Below are 27,231 nucleotides of genomic sequence, written 5' to 3'. Positions count from 1 at the left end.
CAATGACTCGCAGAAGTAATTCCACTTCTTGTACGTCAAAATGAGCCTTGAAAAGCGGAAGACGACGCATTTATGCGCATGCGTTCTTTCTTCTTCTATGGTTTTGTGTGTCGCGTGGTGTTTGTTTACAGCGCCACATGTAGGTGTGCCTTGTCTATTACATCATTTTCACTCAGCGATTCCTTCCCGTCTGGATGCAACTATTTACTAATCCAGCACAGTATGGATGTGACTTTTTCCAAACTGCCAAAAAAAAAAAAAAAAAACTGCAACGTTCCTGTTTTTTTGTACCTGGTATTTAGATGTACTCTCTTGTATTTGTATTGCACCTTATTGTATTTTTGTATTGTATTGTATGATGTGAGGACTGCAGATGGAAATTAGCTCTGAGCTAAATCTGGTGCAGACATCTTTTTAATGAAACTGCACATTGTCCTTAATAAACTAAACTAAACTAAACCAAACTGTGTGGACAGGACCGCGTCTCATCTTAAAACCCACTTTTATTTTCTGGCTTTTAACTCTGCATGAGTTGAGTGGTCCTGTGTCTTTTATTGTTTTTTTTTTCCTTTTGTTTGACGCGGTTTTACTTGTTCCAGGGGTTTTATCTATTTCATTAGTTATTGTGGTTTTAAACTTTTTTTTTTTTTTTTTACTAGTGTTTATTCTCGTTTTTTGGGGGCAGGACGGATTTTGGCTTTGATGAATAATGCACCCTCCCCATAATCGCGATTACAAAAATTTTTTGATCAAATGATGCAGACCACATTGGAGGTGAATTACACGCATGTAGAAGTCATCTTTGCCCAAAAAGAGGAGAATGCAAATCTCAGCAGATCCAATATCTGTCCTGCCGAATAATGCATCCCTTCCTATTTGCTGTTGCAGAACTTTTCCAATCAAATGATGCAGACCACATTAGATGTGGGTGTCTTCTAACCAAATGATGTGAATTACATACATGTAGAAGTCATCTTGGCCCAAAAAACAGGGGATGCAAATCTCGGCAGATCCAAAATCCGTGCTGTCCTTCATTGCAGTTACTGTAGGTGCGTGGATATACGGTAGTATTTTTGTGTCTGAATTAAGACCCGCCGTTAACTTCTAAAGACCACCTTTTTTGCTGACGCCGCTGATCACTTATATGTCACTTTATTGCGCAACAATGACCTCAAAAATATTTTATGCAGAGTCGCCATTGCTCTGTGATAAATATTACAGAAACGCCTCTCCCGGCAGACATGCTGCAGTGGCGCGACCACTCAAGTTAAGTGCAAGAGTGCAAGTTTGAATTGAAGAGACATTTGGATGAACTGTGCAGATGGATTTATTTATAGAGGACGTCAGCGAGGACTCCGAGTGTACCTGCTTCAAGCACATGCTAGTTTGCTGTGCTGGACAGGTGACATCACTCAAGTCAGGACTGTGATTCTAGATGAATAATCTAGCTGACATGCCTGTAAGGTATGGGATACCACTGGATGGACAGATGCAGCTGCATCACAAATTCCAGAGGAGCTCATATTGGGTTTCTCCGCAAGAAACGCCGCTTGCGCCGCTTTTGAGTAGTGATGTGTGGATCAATACTCAAATATCAATACTTTTGATGCAAGATTTTCATGCTCGAAAATGGGTTCTCAATTCAAAGTATCAATACTTTTGATACTTCAGTCAGTAATTTATAACATTAAAAGGAATAATTAATTTTTATTCCACTGTGGAATAAAAATTCAATTATTGAGATCTTGTCTAAATGATACGTGGCTGGTGTGAACTACCTTTTCTTCCGCCTGAGTAAGTGTGCAATGCGTGAGTGCAGCAGCACACTGCTCAGTCAGTCTCTGTCTCTTGAAACGATGGCCGATCGCAAACTGACCCATGTGTGAATTGTGAATAAAGTTTTCATTCTTATCGTAGTTCTTGATAATTCATCATTTATTTTATATTTTAAATGATTGTTTTTTTATTTTACTTGTTTTCTTTTTTTATTGTTTAAAATACCATTTTCACATATCGTATATGATTTTGTCCTCTGTTTTTTTTCTGTTGTGGATTAGGTTGGTTATCTTGTAAATCACCCCGCTACCTCAATGTACTTCAGGGGTTCAAACGTAAGGTACAACATAAACAAATAATTACTTTGATTCTATTCTTAAGGCTGTGATTTGAAATACACTTTTTCCAATTTACCAGACGCATTAGGTGTATTTGCACAAAGTACGGCCAATACCAGTCTGCATTTGACTCAAAATCAGATCGAAAACGGTGGTATCACACGTCACTACTTTTGAGACAAGAGGCACTCAAACGGTTCTGAAGTTCTAACTTTTAACGACGTTGTGAACAAAGGACATGATACCGCCTCTGACCCAACTGGCTAACTGAGCTCTCCCCATGTATACGCCCACCGCTTCATCGAGGACAACGTTGTAAAAAAACTTTTTTTAAAGTCTGGTGGAACTCTCATGTAAATTTCATCATTTTGTTTTTCTTCAGGGAATAGTAGGGCCATAGACTTCAGTCACATTTTTGATGACTCGACTTCATCAAAGTACTTGCAACTTCACTTGGACTGAGACATCACTGACTGACTTTGCACTGTGGAACACACAACATTGAGCAGTAACAGACCATGCGGCAACAAAGCCCAGGAACACAGTGAGCTGTGTTTCCCAGCGCCACGAAGGTGCGGGGGGGAACGCAACGCCGAGCCTTTGTGCTGAACCGCTGATGAAAGAAGCACAGGTCCTTCCCGCGCCACTTCTGAGACACCACACCAGCCACCCCCGCCGGGTCCACGTCCCCCGTCTGCTGGGGCTCCGCCGCCACACCATGCACCGCGAATTGTAGCAAGGAGAACCACTTGTACAGGAGGCGGCATCAGGCGCTGGAAAATCGCTCTGCCAGAACTCCGGGAGCTTCGCTGTGACGCCTACAACTGGAGCTGGGAGTTGGGGCGACATGGCCGAAGAGGAATCACACTGCTCGCAACATGTTCAACGGGGTCACCAATGTGGCAGTTGCAAGAAACACTCGAGGTTCGGTCTCATGCGGAACGTCATTATCCACCTGCTCACAACAACTCAATTACAAAGATGGAACATCTCTTTTTAGCGCTAACATTTGAGCGCCCAATCCTGAGATACAAACCACGCCCCCAACCTGACTGCCGACTGGGTGAGAGACATGCCCCCTTGTGTCCACCACAATATCACTGATTTCCTTTCCGATCCGATACTGAGCAAAATTCAGGCTGGTGTTGGCGATACTGATCCGATACCAATACTTGTGCAAATAAAACTGGTAAATTTTAAAAAGTAGTACATTTCAAATCGCCAATGTCAGGGCACATATAGACAAACAACCATTCACGCTCACATTCATACCTATGGACAATTTAGAGTCTCCAATTAACCTAACATGCATGTTTTTGGAATGTGGGAGGAAACGGAGTACCTGGAGAAAAGCCACAGGGAGAACATGCAAACTCCATACAGAGATGCCCAAGCGGAGATTCGAACCAGTGTGTGGCCAACATGCTAATCACTGGGCCACCGTGCGGCCCTCGATAATCCATAGTAAGGTTTAATATTGCGATAGCTTGAGATAAAGATGTTTTGTCACACCCCTAAGTGGGAGTGATGAAAGCTCCCAGCATGCATTGTGGTACTTGGTTTGTAAAAAGTTGCTGATGTTTTGTGTTTAGACTTAACATAGTTGTTTATTATTCCCCAAAGGATGTGTTTACGTGTTTGTTGTCATTTTGTGTTAGGACTGTGATTGTAGGTAGTGTTCGGTCTACTGACCCCCGCCATGTCTCCATGTGATAACACCACTGTTAGTTCAGTGTTGGTATTTACAGTACTTGTGTACAGGAAGTAACACTGAACTTGCAAGGATGTGGCGGGCCACAATCACACTACTCGTTGATGTCAAGTCACGGGCCACAAGGTATGATTCGGCAGGCCGCAAATGGGCCGTGGGCCGCGAGTTTGAGACCCTGGTTTAAATAATCCCAGTAATAAATTGTTCCGTACGGCCTTGTGTCGATCAAAATGGAGCATTACTTCTTTATTACTGCAGTTGTATTGGCTCTCATGAGATGTACTCGTGTGCCTGATGTTCTGGCCAGTGAGTGTACAGTACAGCAAACATTTTGTTCTTGTATTATTTAGTTTGTAAGCAGGTCACCCATGATAACTACATAGTTCTTTTGTCAAGCTATTCCTATTCAATTACTGTTTTTTTTCACTGCTAAAAACATGACGTGGTTCATTGTTGTACTGCTCCCAAGACTCACCCCCCCCTCAGCCATTTCTGCCTTTGCCAAAAACAGAGCCCAGCCACAGGTGGTCTCTGCACTTTATTGGTTGTGACACACATCTCTTGCCTTAAGTGCTTGGAGAGACAATTAAAAATGCATCAGTACAATGAAACGAGAGGGGCTGAAAAGGGCACACAGTGGCAGACAGCAATATGTAACCTTGCTGAGGCGCTGACCTCCCATCCTTTGTCAACAAGCTCTCTATCTGCCATAAATATTGTGTGTGTCTTTGTGTGTTAAGCGTTTGTTGTTGTCTGCTATGTTATTATGGAAATAAACAGCTCACACACGTTAGAAAATACCCCGTGTGATATTGTTGTTTGTGCCTTTATTCAGCACTTTTACTTTGAAGGAGCAAGTGCTTTTTAGAGCATCCGTCTATTTAATTCTATTTAATTTCTTTAGTCATAATCAACTAAAAAGAAGTGCACACATTTGTGATGCGATGTTTCAGATGAAGGGTGTTTTCTCTGTGTGCGCCACATATTTCTCAGGCTTGGTCACATGAGCAGCTGTCGGGTCACAGAGTGCACTTTTATCACTTCTCTGCTGACATTAGCTGTCACATCTCACTCCCACATGTGCTGTGGCATACAAGGTGCCCCTCCCCCCTTCCCCAACACCTGTTTCTGCACTCAGCTGCTGTTTTTTTCACTTTGTTTGAGTGACACTTTCTGCAATCAGCAATGTGCACCCTGACAAGAATGAGGTAGCACTTGGCAAAAGATGTGTTTGAGATACAAAGGATGAATCTCTGTCCGAGTGCAACAACAATGTAAGTCAATATAGATGACAAAACTAGCAAAGTGCACAAAATGATTGGAAATTGATTGTTTGGTTTGGTTTGGTTTGGTATTAGTTTATTTGAACATGAAGGTTACAATTGAATACATCTCGTGAATCATTCTTTAGGAGTTCCACATGTCCAAAAGGAGTAGGAAGAAGCAAAGCTTATTTAATCCCACCCCCCGTCGTTTGTGTCGCTTTTTTTGCGTAATTTTGTCCACTTTTTAACAAATGGAAAAGGCGCTTTGTCCTTGGTGGAGGTAATGCCGACTACTGCCACAAGGAAGGATGTGTCTTATGTCTGAGTTCAGCTTCAGTCGGTGGGTTCACTCATCCGCCTCTACTAAATAGTAATAATGCTAATAGTTACTTGTAATTATGATTTCATTATAATCGATGAAGCCACCTATCGCTCTTATAAGAGTTGTATATAAACATGTCAATTAATGGATTCAGTTCCCATTAGGTGGGACCAGTGACCAGTCGAGGGTGTACCCTGCCTCTCGTCCAAAGTATTGTGGGATAGACTCCAGCTCCAACTCCTCAGTAAGAAAAGTAGCTATTGGCTGTCCTATAAGTCTCTAGATGATGTCATTGGCTAATTTGAATATTATTTGCATATGACGTTGTAGCGGATGCTGGAGGAAAAAAGCATAACCTCATAGGAGAGATAAAAAAGTAAGTAAAAATGTCTTAATAACATTTAGAACTGCAACTCAACTTAATGATTGGTTTGTTACTTTAAAATTGGCCATCACTTCATCCAAATAAAATATTTTTATCTCGGCCAGTGCCTACCACCTTTTTTCATTTATGACACAGCGTTCTTCCATCACACATTCTGATACAAAGGTAAGCGACTGAGTCTGCATGAGGCTTGAGTGTAATGAATAGTAATTTAGTGAAGATTAAGAAACATTTACGTTTTACATCCCGCTCTGTAAAACAGGGCGAGATCCACCTCGGCTGCATCACGCCTGCGTGATTCATAGATGCGTAGAGCTCCATTATGCTCTCAGTGAAGCTGAGAGTGGAGCGGACATTTCAGCAGCACCCCCTGCTACTCAGTGAAAACAGAACCTGCACAACAATACATGCTTTCCCCAAATACCAGAAAACTCTCTGATGCCAAAAAAAGTCGCTAGATCTGTCGCTAATCGCTTTTGAGAAAATATGTCGCCAAGAGGGTTTGGAACGTCGCCAGATTTAGCGACAACGTCTCCAAGTTGGCAACACTGCAGCTCATCCATGTCCCTGAATAGGATAAATCACCTGACACTATCATGCTCAAACAGTCATGTGCAATGCTCTTTTACCGGAAGGCAGACAATAGACTGGTTATATATCCCTCCTATGTATCATAAAGCAACATCTGACTTGCACACAATCTCATATATTGTACTAGCTATGTGATTTCTCAGCAGTGGGCTTATTATACAGTATAGCTGCATGTTAAATAGAGTAGGCCGGGAATGCTAATGAAGAGCAAATCCTTAAGAGAGTGAGTGAAAGTGAAGAACATAATCCATTTAGCATCGAGCGAATGAGCAGCTTTCACATACAATGCGCTCTCATCTTTATTTTGCGCTTCCCTTGCCTACAATGTAGATATGAACCAGTGCTCACCTTCATGGCCTATTTACAAAAATGCCGTTATGCTGCACTTTCAGACATGCCTTATTGCTCTTGCTTTCATGTGACATAAAATGGGGTTTCAAAACAGTAACACTGCACATTTGGGGGTGGCCTTTTTATTTCAGCTTCAGTCTCTTGCACTTACTACTTAACTCTTCATTTCTTACAACGTCTTGACGTATTACATTGTCTGTACTCATCCAACTATGTTTACAACAGGCGACAAGTGTCACCGAAGAACGTGACAATATTTCTGTCAACTATTAACCTTTTCATCAGTTATAATTATATGTTTCTTATTATTTATTATGGCTGTTATATAATCTATTTATAGTGATAATCAACCTTGACTTCTATTGCACCACATTGTTATACTGCCTTATCATTTTCCTATGTATATTAAAATTGGCAAAGAGTACGTTTGGAATACAGGATGTGAACAAATGTATTGCAATTGATGTGAAAAAGAGAGTGGGGGTAGGATTAAATAAGCTTTGCATCTTCCTACTCCTTTTTGGACATGTGGAAATGTGAATTTTAATCAGTGATGTGTTCCAGTGTAACTTGTATGCATGTTCAAAATAAATTAAAACCAGGGGTGTCAAACTCAATCGCACAGGTGGCCAAAACTCAAAGCCTACTTTAGGTTGTGGGCCGCAGTGGACATTACACCCCAACCCACAATTTCCTTTATTCATCCTGAAATTTTCAACACTTGTATATTTCTGCATATTTCAGATTTTGACAAAATGTCTCATTAGCACTGACAGCTAGATAAGCAAGCAGCCTGCACACCTTTCATCCCGGTACGCCACGCGCCCCTGTGCCGGGATTGGAACATACTACATAATGCACCCTTGTGGTTGCGTTTTCAGGTTGGGACAAAATGTGCGTGACAGCTGGTGAATGTGTTTTTATGTGGACATACTGTACATTATTATAAAACTTCACAATGTGTTTTTTTAGACATACATTTTGTTAAAACGTCACTTGTGTGGGACAAGTGAAAGAAAAAGAGAGAGAGACTGCGAGAGCGAGAGAGAGAGAGTGACACAGAGCAGCGATGTGCCTGAGCACACAAAAGCAATTATTGCACATTAGTATGGCTGAAATCTGCTTTTGCTACCTCAAAATTAAGGCTCAAATATAACTCCATAGACTCCATTGACCAGTCTGTCTCACCTCAGCCATGATCGCTCTCCCACGACACTGAGCCAACAAGCCGAGTTGTAGTTGAGAGACGACGCCACAAGCCCGACCTCGATGAAGATCCACAAAAGTAGGGGTCTCCAAAGTGCAGCGCAAGGGCCATTCGCGGCCCATGGCTCCTTTCTCATTGCATCAAAGCAGAAACAACATTTAAAAAAACAGCAAAAATTGTAAAAATAGAGCAAAAGGCATAATGAAAAAAGGCTGAAATGTTGATGCCAACAACCAATAATAACACAAAGCTTTGTATTTAAAGACAAATCTTTAAATATGTCACTTTCTACAAAAGGGCCGCACGGTGGCTGAGGTGTTAGCATGTTGGCCACACAATCAGGAGATCAGGAAGATTAGGATAAACGGCATAGAAAATGGATGGATGGACTTTCTACAAAATAAAAGTAAGCCTTTCTACAAAATATATATAGACTATATCCATCCATCCATTCCCTATGCTGCTTATCCTCACTAGGGTCACAGTGGTATGCCGGAGCCTATCCCAGCTGACTTTGGGCGAGAGGCGGGGTGCACCCTGGACTGGTCGGCAGCCAATCGCAGTATAATTTAAACACATATTGAATATATATTTTATATTATATATTGAATATATATTTTTCTAGGTGCTTATATATACACATATATATCCTGGTTGGTTTATGAACATAGAAAAGGTTTTAGGTCTTTGACTTCAGCTCATGAAACAAAGTGCTGCATTGATATTTTTGTTGATTGTAGTACAGTTGAGTCTCCCTTAATCCCTCAAAAAGTTATCTTCTGCAGCATATTTTGTGGACTTTGTGCTCACCCGTCTTATTGGTATGCTCTCTTGGTAAGTTTTTCCGAAGGTTGAAAATGTGTTTTTACTTAGTTGCCGTGCCACCCCTGAAGTCCTCAGGTGCCCGTACGTAGGTAAAAGCTAAACAACTAAAAACAATTTCTATTGTTTTGCAGGAGCTGAACCGATCAACGTCACACATGAAATGTTACAAATCACATTTTATTTCACTGTACAGCAATTCTCATATGTGGCAGCATAATAATAATATCAATCACGTTTATTCACACAACCTACCAATATGTTTCCATTTGTGCATTTATTGTCACACATTTATATTTTTATGTTTGCATGCCAACAGAAGGACTAAAACAGATCTTTTAAAAAAAAAAATATGCCGCTTTTCACATTGTACAAACAGATACGAAAATACCACAGAGGCCTTCAATGAAGAGGTAATCATTCTAACAGCAGCTCTCACGCTGAGAATCCGTTCAGCCTTTACATTTCTTTGGGCCTATAGAGTACAGCCCATTTTCTGACAATGAATAATCTTGAAGCTATAAAGACATAATTGCTATGAAATACAATAAAATGATCACATACAGTGTTCCCTCACTATATCGCGGTTCACCTTTCGTGGATTCGCTCTTTTGTGGATTTGCAATGTGCAAGTTTTTTTTAACACCGTATGAACGCACATTGTGTTCTGCGTCCTTGTGGTGTATTAGAGTGATCTATCGGTGCTCTGTTGCATGGGTCTATTGTATTTACTACTGCTACCAGTAGAGGGTTTTGTAGACTCATGTGAGAGTTGAAGACGTGTCCAGTTTGTCTCAGTAAATATAGAGCCACAACAGTCCTCCTTCACACAGGACTGCCTATTTCCTGTTGTATCATACATGCTGCATGAAGGCAGAAGTTACGCGGCTGTAGGGGGCCTGGAATACTGTAAATGAATCTTCGGTTCATGGAGGATGACAAGGAGGAATATGTTTTAACAAACAGAGACAAAACGCGACAGCCTAATGGCGCCAGGGCAAGCCACAATCATCCATCCATCCATCTTCTATGCCACTCACCCTCACTGGGGTCGCAGGTATGCTGGAGCCTATCCCAGCCGACGTCAGCCGAGAGGCGGGTTACACCCTGGACTGGTCGCCAGCCACGATCAGAGGAGTGAAATATGTGTGAGCCACTTAATTTCTTGTGCCCAATCTGGTAATTTCCATCCATCCATTTTCTATGCCGCTTCTCCTCATTAGGATCGCGGGGGTATGCTCCAGCCTATCCCAGCTGATTTCGGGCGACAGGCGGGGTACACCCTGGACTGGTCGCCAGCCAATGGCAGGGCACATATAGACAAACAACCATTCACACTCACATTCATACCTATGGACAATTTAGAGTCGTCAATTAACCTAAAATGCAAGTTTTTGGAATGTGGGAGGAAACCGGAGTACCCGGAGAAAACCCACGCTCGCACAGGGAGAACAGAAATGCCCAACGGAGATTCGAACCCATGTCTTCCCGATCTCCTGACTGTGTGGCCAACATGCTAACCACTAGACCACTGTGCAGCCCTCAATCTGGTAAGTTGATCATTAAAATTCAATCAAAATTTGAACTTTTAGTGTTTAAACAAGAGAGGAATTTGATCAAATGTTAATGGCTGTCTGAGAAAAGTGTATAAAGTGTATGGTGAGGGGTTTTACAGCCTTAAAACATATAGAGTATAATAATTGTACAAAAGTATAGTTGGCTAACTTTGCGGATTTCACTTCTTTTATTATTTTGGCAAACTATGCCCCGCGATAAACGAGGAAACACTGTATATCTGAGTTACAGAAACAGTGTAAGGACCAATATAATGTGTGAGACCAATCAAACTTGTTCTTCATACTTGAATTGAAATCATAATCAATTAAAAAAAGAAAAACGTATGCTGAGGTATGAGTATCTGCTGTTTCGTTGGCGTCTCATTAATCCATCCACTATTTTCCATACTGCTTGACCTCATTCGGGTTGTAGCAGAGCTGGAGCCTATTCCAGCTGCCTTCGGGCTTATGGTCAATTTAGAGTCTCCAATTAGCCTAACATGCATGTTTTTGGAATGTGGGAGGAAAGTAAAGTAAACCCATACAGGCACAGGGACAACATGCAACAGAGATTTGAACCTCGATCTCCTGACCATGTTGGCAGATATGCTAACCACTACTCCACTGTGCTGCCATCCCATTCATTGTATTTATCTACATTTAGAAAAACAACACTTGCGTTTACATTATTCAGTATGACTGAACACTGACCTAATTTTATTTACGATACTTGAGGCAGATAATTATTACCATAGAGTTTTATGTGGCTACAAAGGGTGACTTGTGGAGATTTCATTTATTATGTTTGATTTCTTCTATTGGGGCAGAAGACGAGAAGAGAAACACCATGCTACAGTGAAAGTCAGTGCTGTTGTGCCAAACTGACTGAGGGACAAAGTTCCTGTTCCTTTTTTGAAGCTTTCTTCATATCAATTTAGAGCATGATGTAAAAAAAACTGTACAAATCTGCCTGTTCTCACTATGTGTATAAAGTTTGTCATGGGGCAGGAAAATATCGCAATTATGAACACATTATAGTTTTCATAACTCATGTGCCAAAGCTAGTAAGAGCATAATAGCTGCACAATGATGTTCAGAATGGACAGAATCAGAAATAAGAACAAGCACATTATTTATGTTTATAAGATATGCCTTGTTGTTCACTTGATCCCGTTGTGCTGTTTCCAGGTTTTGTTCCTGAGATGTGGGCACAGAAGAAGCTAAGACCAGGAGTCCAGAAAGGAGGATCTCATTGTGGCAGTAAAGCAGAACCTGATTCAGGATGGATTTCCTTCAGGATCTACAGTATGTGTGTTTGTCCTTGACAAAGCCACACCATGCATAGAAAAGTCACTGATTGTTGTGGAAAGAATCTGGACTGGCCTGGTCTAATGACTGCATCTAACCTACTGGTCCACAGGTTCCCAATGAAGACTTCACTAAGCCAGAGTAACATAGTAAAGATAACAACTTCATGTAATGAGCACCAATCCCACCACCCACAGCAAATCTCTTGTACTTAAAACCGTGCCTCAGGTTTTCTCCACCTGTGGGGGGAAGTGTTCACGCTGAAAGAGCAGGGTCATCCCCTTCCGAAAACGGTGATCCCTGACACTGTAGATAATGACGTTGCAGCAGCTGTTTCCTGTTAGAATCCAGAAGGCAACAAAGGAGAAGTTGCACCAAGTGTATCCCACCACATTCCCAAGCACAAACACTGCAATGGGGGAAAAAGAGGCGGTGAAGGCGAATGTTAATATGCTTATTGTCTTCGCAGCCTTGATGTCTGAAAATGAGGGTCTGTGAGGGCAAGCCACTCCTCCTCCACCACCTCCTCCTCCACCTCCTCCTCCACCTCCGTCGCTCAAACTGCCCTCTGAGAGCAGTTTGCGTCTCCTGGAGTACTCCCTGATGCTTGTGAAAGACACTATGTTAACTACTAGCGTTCCACCAAGAAGGGTGAAGTCAAACGCTGGAAACAACAGCAAGATGTTGGCATCGGGCGGCAGCTGTTTGCCGAGCATCAGCGGGGTGTAGTTGCACATCCGGCTGCACTCGTTGTACTCCAAAGTGAAATTGCCGCTGAAGATGAGGGGCGAAAGTGCCAGCAGGAAGCTGGTGGTCCAGGAGAGCAGGATGAGAAGCAGAGTTCTCCTCCGTGTCACCAAGGCGTCCTTGTGGAGTGGCCACAGGATGGCTACACTTCGCTCCACTGTCATGAGGAAGATGGTACTGATGGAGACAAATGTACAGCCAGCAAACACAGGTCCAATCAGCATGCATGGCTGGAATGAGCTTCGCTGTGCACCAAGAGAGGAGGATGCAGATGTAGAACCCCCCTGATACCAAATGGGAGGCACGGTGGTGACCATCAATGTGATCTCGGTGTAGATGGAGAAAGGAACCACAAGGAGGCCAACCATCATGTCAGCTATGGCCAGAGACACTGTCAACAAGAGAAATATTAGGAGCAGCACACAGGATTTATACAGTATTATAAAGCACCTCAATCCATTCATCTAGTGTCAGTTACCTTTCAGGTAGCCTTGCGGTGTTCTAGACTGTCTTGTCTGCACAAATACAGTCAGAGTGATCACGTTCCCAGCCACGATGGCAAAAGCCAGGCTGACCATGAAGACGACAGCAAAAGTGCGATTGAGAAAGCCGCAGCAACAGACAGTACAGAGCGGAGCCAGCGGCCGGCCTGATTCAAGTTCTGTCCGTGCAGAGGTCAGAGTCAGGTTAAAGGGTGAGTCTGTGCTAGCCAGCAGAACTGCTGCAGTCCCAGCAGTAGCAGTTTGGGTCAGGAGAGCAGTCATGGCCCAGGATGTTCTGGTTTTCACTTTTGATGTGTGGTAGGGTCAGTCAAGAGACCATGTCCTGAGCTCAGAGATAATCCTGTTGGGAAAAAGTTCAAATTAATTAATCATGATTAAAATACGGGCCACACGGTGGGCTAGTGGTTAGCATGTTGGCCACATAGTCACAGTCTGGAGATCAGGAAGACCTGGCTTCGAGTCTCCCTTGGGCATTTCTGTGTGCGTACATCAATACGCATGTTCTCCCCTTGCATGAGTTTTCTCCGGGTACTCCGGCTTCCTCCCACATTCCAAAAACATGCATGTTAGGTTAATTGGCAACTCTAAATTGTCCATAGGTATGAATGTGAGTGTGAATGGTTGTTTGTCTATATGTGCCCTGTGATTGGCTGGCAACCAGGTGTACCAGCCTGTCGCCCGAAGTCAGCTGGGATAGGCTCCAGCATACCCCCGCTACCCTAATGAGGAGAAGCGGCATAGAAAATGGATGGATGGATGGTTACAATACAATATCTGCGATTGGCTGGCAACCAGTCCAGGGTGTACCCCGCCTGTCGCCCAAAAACAGCTGGGATAGGCACCAGCATACCCGTGACCCTAGTGAGGACAAGTGGTATACAAAATGGGTGGGTTGGATGGATAAAAACCATATATGCCCATTTTTACTGTATTTTATTAACAGAAAGATAGATGACAGACATAATTACTGTATATACGTATTTGCTTGTATTAACAGCTCCAAATGAACTGAGAATTTATCCATGCCGCTTATCCTCATTAGGGTTGCGGGGGTATGCTGGAGCCAAACCCAGCCAACTGAACTTTAAAATCAAGCTAAATGATATCAGAGTCCCTCATCTGTGACTTCCACTCTCTCCATCCTGACAAGCCAGGTATGCCGCCAGGGGGCGCCTTGTAAGAAGGGGGGATACTGTCATGTGCTGTGGTGCTGCTTTGCTGCCCTCTGCTTGTCATGTGCTGCAGTACACTGCTGATTGGCTTGGGAGGAGCTCGTCACACACCTGCAAGCAACTCCACCTTGACTACTTATACCCTGTCATCACACACACCTGTTGCCTGCTCCTCCCTGCCTCGTGTTCCTTACCTGCCTTAGCTTTCTGGTCCACTCTTTTGTATAGCTAGTATAGCTTTTCCCCTGCTTGGCTTTTTTGCAGTAGTGGCGCTTTGTGTTTGAGTAATTTTTCCTGCCTGGTCTTCGGCAGTCGACCTGTAAGTGATTTTCAGTTTAACATTTTTCTCCTGCTAGTACCGTGGTAGCAGCGCTTTCTGTGTAGTTTTTTGTTTTGAGTTGTACTTTGACTTTTTGTCTTCACTATTTTTGTATAAACTATGAATACATTTTTGTTACACAAACTTCTGCTTCTCTGCATCTTGGGGTTCTACTTGTGGCGTTCCACCAGTTCATGACACTTGCATGAGTGTGCTCAGAATGAGGAAGTGTTGTTCTGAGGGTGGAGGGAGAGACGTGTTTGCGAGTTGGAGATACAGATACGGTGTTGGAATTGCAATGCAGTTGATGTGTTCGGATCAGAACCAAGTTATAAAAGAGCATCAGACGCTGTGTGACTCTGTGGTTTATAACCACACTGCATTATACTGAGATGTGCTTGTGTTATTTTTTTATTTAGCTCCATAAGAGATATAAGAGGTACCTCTCAGTATAATGCAGGGTAATGTTGTTTACTACTTGAATAGAAAAGCCAGAAAAGAACTAAATGCAGTACAGACAAAGAGGTGGCATGTAATTGGTGCAGCGTGTACAATGTGTACGTAATCTGTGGATGTGGGTTCATTATGCAATTTTAGACAAACAAACTACTTGCTTTTCAAATATTTCCAGCCAGGCAGGGTACAAGCTGCCTACTTTTTTTTATCAGTGTGTCCTGGATATTCGGTTCTTGTTCTCGAACACTGTTTGGAGTGCCTCAGCACTGTCATCACCTATTCAGAACATCTTAAATTCTGTTCTGTGGGCTGACAACATAGCTTCAATCATTTACGACATTCACTGATCTGGAGAGCAAGAAGGGACCCATAACAAAACAAATGGTCACAGGAAAAGACACATTTAAACAAAAACAATGTTTATGTAGCTGCCGGCACATATACGATAAAACATGAATGTTTCAACCTGCTCAAACCGCACTGTTAGTTGGTATTTTGAACATGTTGGTTAACCTATTGAACACAGCACGTTTGACATGATTGATGAGGCTGCGTGGCAGTTTTTGTTCAACGCATACAAATTAAGTAGATGAGCATCCACATCACACAACACCGAGCTGAAGCTACAGTTACATTTAATTAGCTGTATTGTTCAAGGCTTGCATGAGAAGTGCTGACACTGTTCATATAAATGCATGTTATTCCATAACACGTCACCACCATGGTAAGTTGAGATAATATATTCAGCGTTTCATTCTCTCTCACCTTCTAATATTTTTTTTCGACTGTATAAATAATGTTGGGACAAAGTTCACTCGGTTATTTGCCGGGACCGGCTTTCTCCCATTGTCTAGGTGACATGTCATCATGCCGTGGAGTTCTTGTATATGAGAGCTAATTTGCGGGCTCTCAGTGTGAAAGGGCTAATGACTCATTAATATGAAAACTGTTGCGTTAAATGAAAGAAGATGAAGCAGTGTAACTCAAAGACATCACCGTGTTTGCATAGAATAGCACAGTGTTACATGTCACTACAATAATAACAATAATAATGGATTAGATGTCATATAGCACTTTTCAAGGTACCTAAAGCGCTTCACAGTGAAGTGAACCCATTATTCATTCACTCCTCAGCCACACACTGGTGGTGGTAAACTGGAACTGTAGCACAGCTGCCCTGGGGTAGTGGAAAACGTGACTGCCAATTTGCGCCTACAGCCACAAAGCAATATGTTTAAAATCTTATATTTGTCATGTATTTTTTAATGCTTATTAATTTATCAACAGTCCCAAATATTGTAGCAGTTCACGTTGCTTACATCCATTCAGGCAGTATGGGTTCAGTTCCCGCTCAGTGAGCGTGTGAATGTGGCTTTGAATAATAATATAATAATAATAATAATAATAATAATAATAATAATAATAATAATAATATGTTCCCTGTGATAGACTGGTGACCAGTCCAGAGGTCAGTGACCCTGAACAGCATAAGCAGCTGAAAATGGATGGAATGTTATTAAATTTTTCCCCCTGTATTTATATTTTGGATTTATTATATTTCTTTTTTAAAAATGATTTTCTATGATGAATTACCTTGTATTTATGTGACATTTTGTTTCCACAGTTGATGTGTTATTATTTAGTTCTACTACTGCAAACACAGCTGCCCTTTTCTTATGTTAGTTGTTTCTTCCCTTCTTTCTTCTTCATGTCTGGAATCACCAAACAAAATACATGAAATACATAATTAATTAAAAAAGAAAGAAAACATGAAGGGAAAAAAAACAATTTCCAATTAACTGCTTTTGTCTCTCATGCTGCCCACACACTAAAGTACTCTGACTGCCCTTTTAATGATTAACTGGGGATATTTTAAACTTTAAGCAAGCAAATTTTTCATGTGATCTTGCATTAAGCTTGTCACTTAAAAAAACCAAAGTGGCCCTTGAGCCTCTGTAGTCAGCACCAATAGTCTCTATTGCATTGCACCAGCTTGCGCATGTATTTTCACTGTGTACATTGTGTACAGCTGAAATGACAAAGACTTGAATCTTTACTAGAGGGAGAAAAACAACTAATTAAAGGGCTTTTTACCTTTAGTGAAGATGACAGGTCAAAGTCCTCCCTCTGGCAAGACCTCCAGTTCAGTGAGACCAGCAGCTGACATCACACACGCACGCGGACACACGCACACACACACACACACACACACACACACTGTTGTTAAAAATATGCATGCTAACAGGGTCCCCTTGTGTGTTGATCAATTTAAATTCTGTTCACACCTTTCAATGTGCCCTACATCTATAAGTACAACTTTGTGTGTGTATGAAGTGTGCATTGATGTCAGGCATAGGAAGGAAGGAGAGTATCTCGTCTCAGGCAAACCAGCCTGTTTTTAAAAAAATGTTTGTTTCAACTTTATTTTCCAAGTTAAATGAGAACAAGGTCTACATTGCAATGACAACCCAGTCAAGAGGCAGCCACGGGCAAAAACAGAAAATGAACGCATAATATATCAATACATCAATACATAGTGTATATACTGTATGAATGCATGCCCACACATTTGGGATTCAGCATGCGTGAAAATAAAATTATCCAAAAATAGGCTGGTTTTCACAAAAAAACACATCTTTCACTCTAAGTCGGTAATACTTTATGGTAATACAGGTAAAATGTACAGCATATGTGTACCACTATTAAAAAAGCCCACCATTTTTACATACAGTCAAACCTGTCTATAGCGGCCACTGAAGGGAAACGGCAAAAGTGGCCGCTATAGGCAGGTGGCCGCTATAGACAGGTTGACGGCCATTTTGAATTTTTGCGCACACATATTAACATGTATTCACAAAAAGACTGGAGCAAAACCAAGAGACATAGGGGAAAACGCTCCGTTGACACATAAACAGGTAGGTAAATCTAGGTAACAGCTCCGGTGAGGAAACTAGTAATATCAATAACAACAATGAACCAGCGCCGCCCATTCGACGGCGCTGGCCTTTTATCCACCACAAATGTTAATTGACCGCAGCTGCGCGGCCGCCAGGCATGAAGCGGCTGCCTCTTCCTCCCCGGAGAAGGCACAGCCCGCTAAATAGGAGCGCAGGACAGGGGATGCTTGCTCCTGTCCTGCAAAACGTCACAAATTTCCATCTTTGATTTTTTTTTAAACACGATTTTAAAAGCAAGAAATAAAATTTTTAGTGAACGAGCCCGAGGATATATGTACAGGATACGCGTGAAGCAGTCATGAATGGGTGTGTGTTTAAACAATTGAGTGCGGAGGAGGTGCGAAGATCGTCGTAAACTAACAATACCATCGCTCCTTTCTTATTGAATGGGCTTCTAATCTCTAATTAGTCGGCAATTAAGTGATATTTTAGATGTTTTATTCAGGTGTTTTGGCTATTTTAGAATCTATTCACGGTATTGCAAAGTGGGAAGATTACCGTTTTGGCCGTCATTGAATCTTTTCAGGGCGACATTGCAAAGTAAGAAGACGGCTTTTTTATGTCGAACTAGGACTCAGTAATTAAAGTCTACACACGACGGCTTCATTGCTTCATGTTGCACCTACAACATGAGGTGATGGATGTACTTCCAAATTGTCTGAAAAGGCCTTTGAAGACGGCTTACAGTATAGTAGAGAAATGAACATTCAATACACGAGCAACAGCTCTGGTTGACATTCCTGCTGTCAGCATGCCAATTGCACGCTCCCTCAAATCTTGCGACATCTGTGGCATTGTGCTGTGTGATGAAACTGCATATTTCAGAGTGGCCTTTTATTGTGGGCAGTCTAAGGCACACCTGTGCACTAATCATGGTGTCCAATCAGCATCTTGATATGGCACACCTGTGAGGTGGGATGGATTATCTGAGCAAAGGAGAAGTGCTCACTATCACACATTTAGACAGATTTGTCAACAATATTTGAGAGAAATGGTGTATTGTGTATGTGGAAAACGTTTTAGATCTTTGAGTTCATCTCATAAAAAATGGGAGCAAAAAGAAAAATGTTGCGTTTATATTTTTGTTGAGTGTACATGTACAATGTACATAAATATACTAAATATATGTAGTGTATTCTCTATGTTTATACTGCGTTGGCATCCAGTTTTAAAGTACAGGTGACACTTATTTTGCCTGACATTGGAGCTGGAGAATGAAATCTCTGTCCTAAACGTGTATATTTATCCAAAGATTTGACTACTTAAGTGGCAGAAAACATATGGTTGGATTTAGTTTTTTGTGGAGATATAAAACCTACAACTTGAATAAAGTAGATGTGAATTTAATGTACCAGTTATATATAAAACTTGTTTCTTCTCAAGATCATTTGCTTGGACTGAATAGATTCACAGTAGGGGTGTCACAAGATCTCATGTCACAAGATCTCACAAGGTTAAAACGTGACGAGATTTCCCATCTAGAAAAAGGCCTGGAATGATATATAAATGAATTAATTTTGCAATAAATTAAATTTATTCAATAATTTTGCTGGCTTCAATATGTATATTGCCATGTGATCCAGTCTCATGTATTGTCTCGCCTTGTGAATTGAGTGTCTTGTGACACCCTTAATTCACAGAGAAAAAAAAATATTGGGAAACAGATCTCTTTTAGGCATAATACCCTAATTACCCATAATTACCCGTGATACCCAAACGCAATGGCCGTGCAGCAGAAGCTACATACGTCAGGGGTCTCCAAAGTGCGAGGCCATTTGCGGCCATGTCTGTTTTTTTTTTGTGGCCCACGGCACATTCTAAAAATATTATTTAACAAGAAAAAAAAAACAACAGTAAAAATTTTTTAAATACAGTCAAACCTGTCTATAGCGGGCACTAAAGGGAAACAGCAAAAGTGGCCGCAACAAGGGGCATTACAGTATTGACCAGTGCACATTGTCTCACACCAGGAAATAAACAGTGTCACTGTCTGCAACAAGCTCCAAAGAAGACAGTTTTTTTTTTATGTGGAACAACTGACAGTTTGTGTGGATATTGTGAATGATTGGGACTGAGCTAGGACTCAGTAATTAAAGTCTACACAATTAAAGTCTAAGTTGGGGAAAAAGTCATAATATTCCAGGAATAAAGTCAAAATATTATGGGTATATATTAGGGATGCTCCGATCGATTGGCCACTGATCAGTATCAGTTGATTTCCGTGAAAAAGCATGTGCCTGCAAGCCTGCTTTTGATTCAGGTTTTCAGCTAACAATGTGAGAACACTAGAAAGAAATGCATTTTGAAATATAAAATGTGAGTTGTGGATACCAGAATTTTGTTCATGTTCTGGTAAAACAAGCATATTCCGTTTGGTTGGGTTGAAATAATCGGTATCGGCAGAATAAAAACCTGATCGGAGCATCCCTAGTATTACGAGAAGAACATTTACAAGATGAAAGTTGAAGCATTTGGAAAATGAAAAAAAAAAACATGGAAAAGAAGAGCAAAGACCGAAGTTCATACTAATAATACGTTTTTTCACCAATATCACAAAGCTGAGTCAAAGTGGACCTTGCACCCTTTCATTTTTCAGTATGTGGCCCTCGGTGGGACAAGTTTGGACGGCCCTGATCTACATCAACATGTCAAAATCACATAGCAGCTACAAGATTTTCTCTGTCTGTTGGAATGTTTGTCCCTGATCATCACTGGTCACTGATGGTGGATGAGAAGGCCTGTCATCTGCCTGATGGGGTTGAGGTGAGGGCTCTCAGGTCCTTCAACACCAAACTCATCCAAGCATGCCTTTATGGACCTTGCTTTGTGCACTGGGGAGCTGTCATGTTGGACCAGTACTTTGGTATTGATATGTACTTTATGTACTCCTACTGCTTGCTACACAGAGCCAGTGTAAAATGATTGGCCTTTGGTCAATGATTGACAGATGGCGCATGTACACAGGGGGTTTTAAAGCTACAGGAGGTCATCTGATGCACAAAAAGTGTTGCGTCCACCGCACTAATAATACCACACAGTACACATCACGCTTTCCCTACGGCTTTCTGTTAATAATTGCTTCCTATTTGTTCAGATGCACAAGTACTACTTAATGTATAATATGAATACTGTACAATAATGCCATCACAATAGAAAGTGTAGAGAATTTCAAACATATATAGATGCAAATCATGATATAAGGTATTATATAGAAAAAATCCTGGTAAGCAAGCATGGTTGTATGTTGTTTTCCTTTTTCAATTAAAAATAATAAGTAAACAAAGTAGCTTCAATAATGTATTATATCATCAATTCATATCTCATTTAGTCCTATCCATATTGATAAATACATTTTATAATAAAGCTTGTAACATTACAAGCCTTCATCTTTCAACTATCTTCAAGATACTTAATTTGTTTGAAAAAAACGAAAATTTGCTTTTATTTGATAATTACACAGAATAAAAATCCTCCAAATGAACTATTCCACATAAAAAAGAATTATTTTCTTACCTGCATTTTGACTGATATGAACCAGAGAGCAGTTGAGCAGAGGTTTAAATTAGAAAATTGAAAATCGGCAATTAAAGCGCCTCCAGTGAAGCTGGGAATGGTGCTGTGGTCGTAGCGCCTGAAACACACTGTTGAAGTGCAGAGCATCTCTCTTCTCTGCATCCTCGCTCACTCGCTCTATGTGCTGGTGCACGTTCATACTCCACATATGCCCTCTTTTCCTCTCAGCCCAGCTCTGCATGGTGTAACACATTCACGCACTCTTACAACGCCGCTCTCAAGTTCAAAGCAGCATTAGAGTCACACTGCTCTCGGACGTGCCTCCTCCTTCACAGCCCTCCTCCTCACCTCATCCCAGCTTTGTGCAATGCAATCTCCATATCTGGTGCACTTCAATTTAAAATTAAAAGATTTTCTTCTCAGATTTCAGGAAAAATACGCCACAAGAAAAGCTTGGGAGGTGAACACCCAGCTGGACCATTCAGCATGTCACGTGAGACCTCAGCTCAGTGTGCATCTCTACAAGTGTGTTTTTAATGTTTTCCATGCCACTACAGAAGGGGGTCAGCGCAATAAGCACAGAAGCAGAAGTTGACATAAAAAATGAACGAAAATGAGCGTGCACCATGTGTTTAGCGACTGCTGTGAAGCGAGTCGCCTCCCAGGCGCAAGCAAATTAAGAGTGAGTTCCCATTAAGTTAAGTTCCCATTCAGTGCAAGGTTCAACCCGACCATTTGCAAACAACACACGAAATGCGCATCCAGAGTTAATTTATCTGCATTGTCAAATTCCTTTTGCAAATGATGTACAATCACGGTGCGCCACACTACTTTCAAATGAATTTACTATGAAAGCTGGTTTAGGTTAATGGGGCCAGGCAGACAAAAAAAAAAACAGCAACAAAATTACCCTCAGGGGTTTTGAAAACCTGCACACACTATAAATACGTATGTGGACTATAGTGTGTAATATTTTACTGCTCAGATGGTTATCTTTTTATTACTGTGCTCCAAAATGCGCTTTGTTTATGATGCTGTATATGTTAGGGTGACCATATTGTGATTGCCGAAAACTAGGAACTTGGCCATCAGATACTCAAATGATATTCTAAATTAACTCAAAGATGCCTTATAATTTCAATATATTTAAAGTCTCCTTGCCTCCTCTGTATGACTAGAAAATTGTTATGCAGTATTACAAACAGGGGCGCCTCCAGGAATTCTGGGCCCCATGAAAAAATGTCACCCCATCTCTAGGACCTAACTAACCTTTTAAAAACTGCCATTTGACTTGAATCTGAAATTAGTTAGATGCATGTTTTGGAGTAATACAAGTACATGGGAAATAAATTGTTCAATAATTTATTTTTAGTACATTTTTTAAAAGTACAAAAAATAAAAAAGTAATATGTCATAGCCTGGGATCAAACACACGTCTTTCGGATTGACAGGTAGAAGTGTATACCATTACACAACCATGGATTTTTCAGAAAACAGGATTAATTTTTTGATCATGTTTCCTTTTGGGGACAAAGCAGGAAAGAAAGTTTGCCGTAATACATAATCTGAGGCGCCCCGTCATTCATTAAGGCCACTGACAATTCACAGGCTATTTTTACTTCCGATGGTAATAAAAGACAAAGCACGTCCCCTTTTGAACTCAAAACAAGACTTGTACTTTTGTTACTAAATATGGGACAATTGTGTTTTTCAAGGGCAACCTTAGTAGTACTATCCAATCTCCTTCTTTTGCCTGTCTTCCCTCTCCTTTCTGGCTTTCCTTTTCAAAAATTTATTTTATTTTTGTCCAAAGCAACATTGTACATTGTAGCAACATTGTAGTGCTCAGGCATCTATAAAGCCCCGTCACCGGTAGTTGCTAAGGCAGGACCAAACCATTTCATTCGGATATAGGGGAGTGGTTGGTCAGTATGTACTGTATTTTACTTTTTGGTCAATGTGGATTTAACTTCCATCCATCCATTTTCTATACCGCTTCATCCTCATTAGGGTCGCGGGGGCATGCTGGAGCCTATCCCAGCTGACTTCGGGCGACAGGCGGGGTACACCCTGGACTGGTCGCCAGCCAATTTAGAGTCGCCAATTAACCTCACCTGCATGTTTTTGGGAATGTGGGAGGAAGCCGAAGTGCCCGGAGAAAACCCACGCGCACACGGGGAGAACATGCAAACTCCACACAGAAATGCCCAGGGGAGAATCGAACCCAGGTCTTCCCGATCTCCAGGCTGTTCCTGTATTGGCCAACGTGCTAACCACTAGACCACCGTGCGGCCGGATTTAACTTTTACTCTCAAAATCAAATAAAAACAAAGAGTTTGTTTTGATGATTTTATGACTATTATTTGATTTTTTTTTTTAAATCAACCATTATGTAATTTCCAGCAAGACAACATTTTGTTCCTTTGAATTTGCCTCCTTGAATGCATTTATTAATGTCCAATCAGGATTAAGAACAACGAAAGTGGATTACATAAATCCTGAATAATAAATCAGCACTCTTTCTGTCACACTGGTCGTATTTTATTTAAAAAATTGAATAATTCAAAATGAATTCATTGTATTTGTCAAATAGATTGTTACTAGATTGGTCTATTCTTAAAATGGAATTTTCTTTGGGAGACACTAAACAGTGTTTATGACACGTAATGAAAATTTCAAGCCTATGACTTCGGTCTTGAGTCAACCTGTCTTGTCTTGACTTGAGACTTGACTTGGACTTACAAAACACTGACTTTCTCCAACTTCTGCCTATAACCAAAGAAACAAACTCCAAAGAAAGAACGTTTAAAAACCGTCAAGAAAATGATTCCAAAAACAGAATGTCACAGAAACCTGAGGTCAAATGCTTGCAAAGTTTTGGAAAGTAACCAATATTTTCAGAAAAAGTGTGCCGTCTAAAGTCAAAAGAACTCGGGAATTTCAACCACCGTCATACACAACATCTTCAGTTTTCTGAGACTTCAACTTGGCAGGTGTCCGAGGATTAAATCTTATATTTTGCTTTTTCTTTGGCAAACCTTTTTGGCAAAACTTATTCAAAAATCTGCCACACGGCAACGTCTCAGGGATTACGTCACATGCCCAAATGCCCGTCAATTTAATTACCCAGTGAAAAACAATGAAAACCAGGACATTTTCAGCACTTTGTAAAAGAGGACGCCGTCTCCCGAGTCAATCACAGCAGGAAGATGCTTTGACAAAATGTGATGTTGTGTAACTGCACGTTTTGTAAGTTCCTTATACTTACATACTGTATACTTAAAGTGTAAACTGGATCTAAAATGTGTTTTATAACTGTGGAGGTATATTATGGGGTCTAATGTAACAAAAATGGGCATTTTCAGCGCTTTTTATGGGCTCATCCAGTATTTGTGGCTTATTATGCTGGAATTTACTTTATACACAGCAGATAGCATAGTTTTGATTGACACCACAGTAATGGAACGCTCACTACTTCCACCTGTTTTTCAAATGAAAGTCAAACGCAACTAAGTTTTGAATGAAGTGAAATCTATGCGATCAAATCACGGCTCAGAAAATCAGGCTCCATGCTCTCTGGGTTGCAATTTATAATCTATTTTCTGCACTGCTACTCTTGACATGGCTTTGAGGATAGTGCCATGCCATTTCTCTTTTTTTTTTAATCAAAAACTTTATGCCATAACCTTTTGGTTATGAAGTTTCAATTTAATTTAATTTAATTTAATTTAATTTAATTTAATTTTTCTAAGAATGGAACAATATCAAAATTCAAGAAATTATATTTACAAATCTTTACAGCATAGTGCTTAATAACATTTTAGTTAATTCTCTCATTTAATTAAGACATTTAAACCTTTATTAGACCCACAAAGGGAGAAGTCAGGAAACTGATTGCTTGAATTCATAATCTTATGTCAATAAATCAAAGGCATGCAGCTGTGACCGTTAGTTCAGAGGTTTTAAAGGCTCGCATGCTGTAAGTAACAACACAGAATACATTTCTCAATCATCAATGAGGAAAAGTGGATTTTAATCATATGTAAATAGATCATGGTTTGAAAATGTCAAGATGTTTGTTCCTGTTTTCTTTGAAAGTTTTCACTATGCACCATAAATGCCAACATGATAGAAAAGTCTGCAGAGCTTCCAGGAGCGATCACCCATGTTATGATGACATTTTGATACTAATATGTAAAAAGTTGGAAGAAGTATCAAAATCACTCACCTCCGGACCATTCAGCTTTCAAGTTAAGATGCACTCGAAACGTGTGTATTTTTTGCTGTGTTCAAAACGTGTTACTTCTGCTTTCATTTACAACTTTATTTGTAACTGTATGAACATGTAAACAGATAACAGCACAATATAAAGTTAAAACCCCACCAAAGTATATGTCAGTGATGACAATCTTGATGATTGGACACCACATGATTTTTAGATATCAATACATAATCAACTTAATGACGTTTCACTCACGTGGAGTAATTTGGCCCCATAACACGAGCCTGTCGTCTTGCTTTGCAGCTGGTGTGTGTTAAGGCCAATACGCTGGCATACGTCGAATAAGTTATGGGTAAGTTTTGTATAAGTTAAGAGCACGCTGAAGCACGCCGGCATACGTCATAGTACGTCCAAGTCAACCCAAAATTTTGTGCATGTACAAAACTTTTCGACGTATGTCAACATATGATTCATACGTCCCGCATATGCGGGCAATAAGTTATGTGATCGTTGACGCCTGTTCACACACGTTATTTGTAAGTTACGCACAAGTCGTAATACGTCAAGATAATATCAAGCGTACCTTTGCCTTCTTGTCCACTCTCGGGTAGTCAGTCTTCTTGATGTTCCAGAGGATGGTGTTCTCATGAAGGAAATCACACATAAGCTGCTCCTCTTGAACATTGAGACAAAACTGTGTTTTCTTGGCTATCTTCTTGGCAAGGATTGGCTGAGCGGAGATGGAGGCCACTGGGGAAGCAGCTTCCGATAGCATTGACAATGCCTGAGAGGCGTTAGAACCTGCGTCATCTCCATCAGAGTGAAAGTGGGAGGGGGAGGATGTGGGTGGTGATGGATCCTTCTTACGTCCACGTCCTCGTCCTCGCCCTCCATCACTGCCCTGATACTGCTTGGCAGCGGTCTTCGAAATGTTCTTCGGCATAATGGTGATGTTGACACTGCGATGTCTAGTGAGGTTATGATTTGAGTCATCAAGTGGCAGCCTTTTATAGGCTACGGCACGTGATTGTCGGCCATACGCTGCCGTGCGGTTTGCATAAGTTAGACTGGCGTTGGGCATATGTTGTGAACACCGGCAACACGCTACGCATTCGTTGGTATAAGTTGTCTATAAGTTATAGAAACGTTCTATATAAGTTACTAATACGTCATGTCTACGTCGAACTTGTTATGAATACGCTATGTATACGCCCAAAATTGAAAAAAACGTCGACAGTTCGTATGCCATCAAAATGATCACATCGGGCATGCGCTGGCTAAATCGTCAAGGTGTGACAGGGCCTTTAGAAGCAAAGCAGAAGGTGTTCAAGGGACTTCCCACGCTAATTAAGAAGCGTGTTGGCAGCCGACATGAAAGGTAAGTTCCTGTACTTGGTCAGTATTATATGTGTAGCAAAAATTGTGTGCGTATTTTGCAAACAGCACATCAAATCATTTTATAGGATGCAATTGCAGTTCACAGTGGCAGAGCTACGTGGTGGCCACTCTCCAGCCACCCCACCGGCCATCGAGACATTTCAGGTATCATCTTGCCACCCCGATGAAAAATGTCTGCCTTCGCCACTGACAGTTCATATCAGAGCCACTCAATAACGGTTTTTGTGTCCTTTTTTTTCACCCAATACTCAGGATTACATCATCAATCAAGGAAATAGCAAACGTCATCCGAGATTAATTTTATCCTCACTA

The 27,231-nt window shown here is 41.1% G+C and overlaps 1 protein-coding gene across 1 annotated transcript; it reads right to left on the bottom strand.

Annotated features, from left to right (window-relative positions):
* Window positions 1-8,677: 8,677 nt before the first annotated feature.
* On the bottom strand, window positions 8,678-21,531 carry LOC129178575 (adenosine receptor A3-like). Its single transcript, XM_054770914.1, has 4 exons — window positions 21,300-21,531; window positions 16,924-16,989; window positions 12,858-13,222; window positions 8,678-12,770 (listed from the first exon to the last, which is right to left on the bottom strand). Exons 3-4 carry the CDS (start codon window positions 13,141-13,143, stop codon window positions 11,857-11,859), a joined length of 1,200 nt encoding a protein of 399 aa, XP_054626889.1. The 5' UTR covers window positions 13,144-13,222; window positions 16,924-16,989; window positions 21,300-21,531; the 3' UTR covers window positions 8,678-11,856.
* Between the last annotated feature and the right edge of the window lie 5,700 nt (window positions 21,532-27,231).

This window comes from Dunckerocampus dactyliophorus, chromosome 3 (genome assembly GCF_027744805.1).
Source record: "Dunckerocampus dactyliophorus isolate RoL2022-P2 chromosome 3, RoL_Ddac_1.1, whole genome shotgun sequence".
Taxonomy (NCBI): Eukaryota; Metazoa; Chordata; class Actinopteri; order Syngnathiformes; family Syngnathidae; genus Dunckerocampus; species Dunckerocampus dactyliophorus.
Note: the sequence above shows the minus strand (reverse complement) of the source record. Positions and strands in the feature narration are given on the sequence as shown.

Coding starts and splice junctions, on each gene's coding strand:
- LOC129178575 (XM_054770914.1), bottom strand. CDS start 13,143: ATGACTGCTCTCCTGACCCAAACTGCTACTGCTGGGACTGCAGCAGTT. Junction 12,771..12,857: donor ACCGCAAGGCTACCTGAAAG/GTAACTGACACT, acceptor TCTTGTTGACAG/TGTCTCTGGCCATAGCTGAC.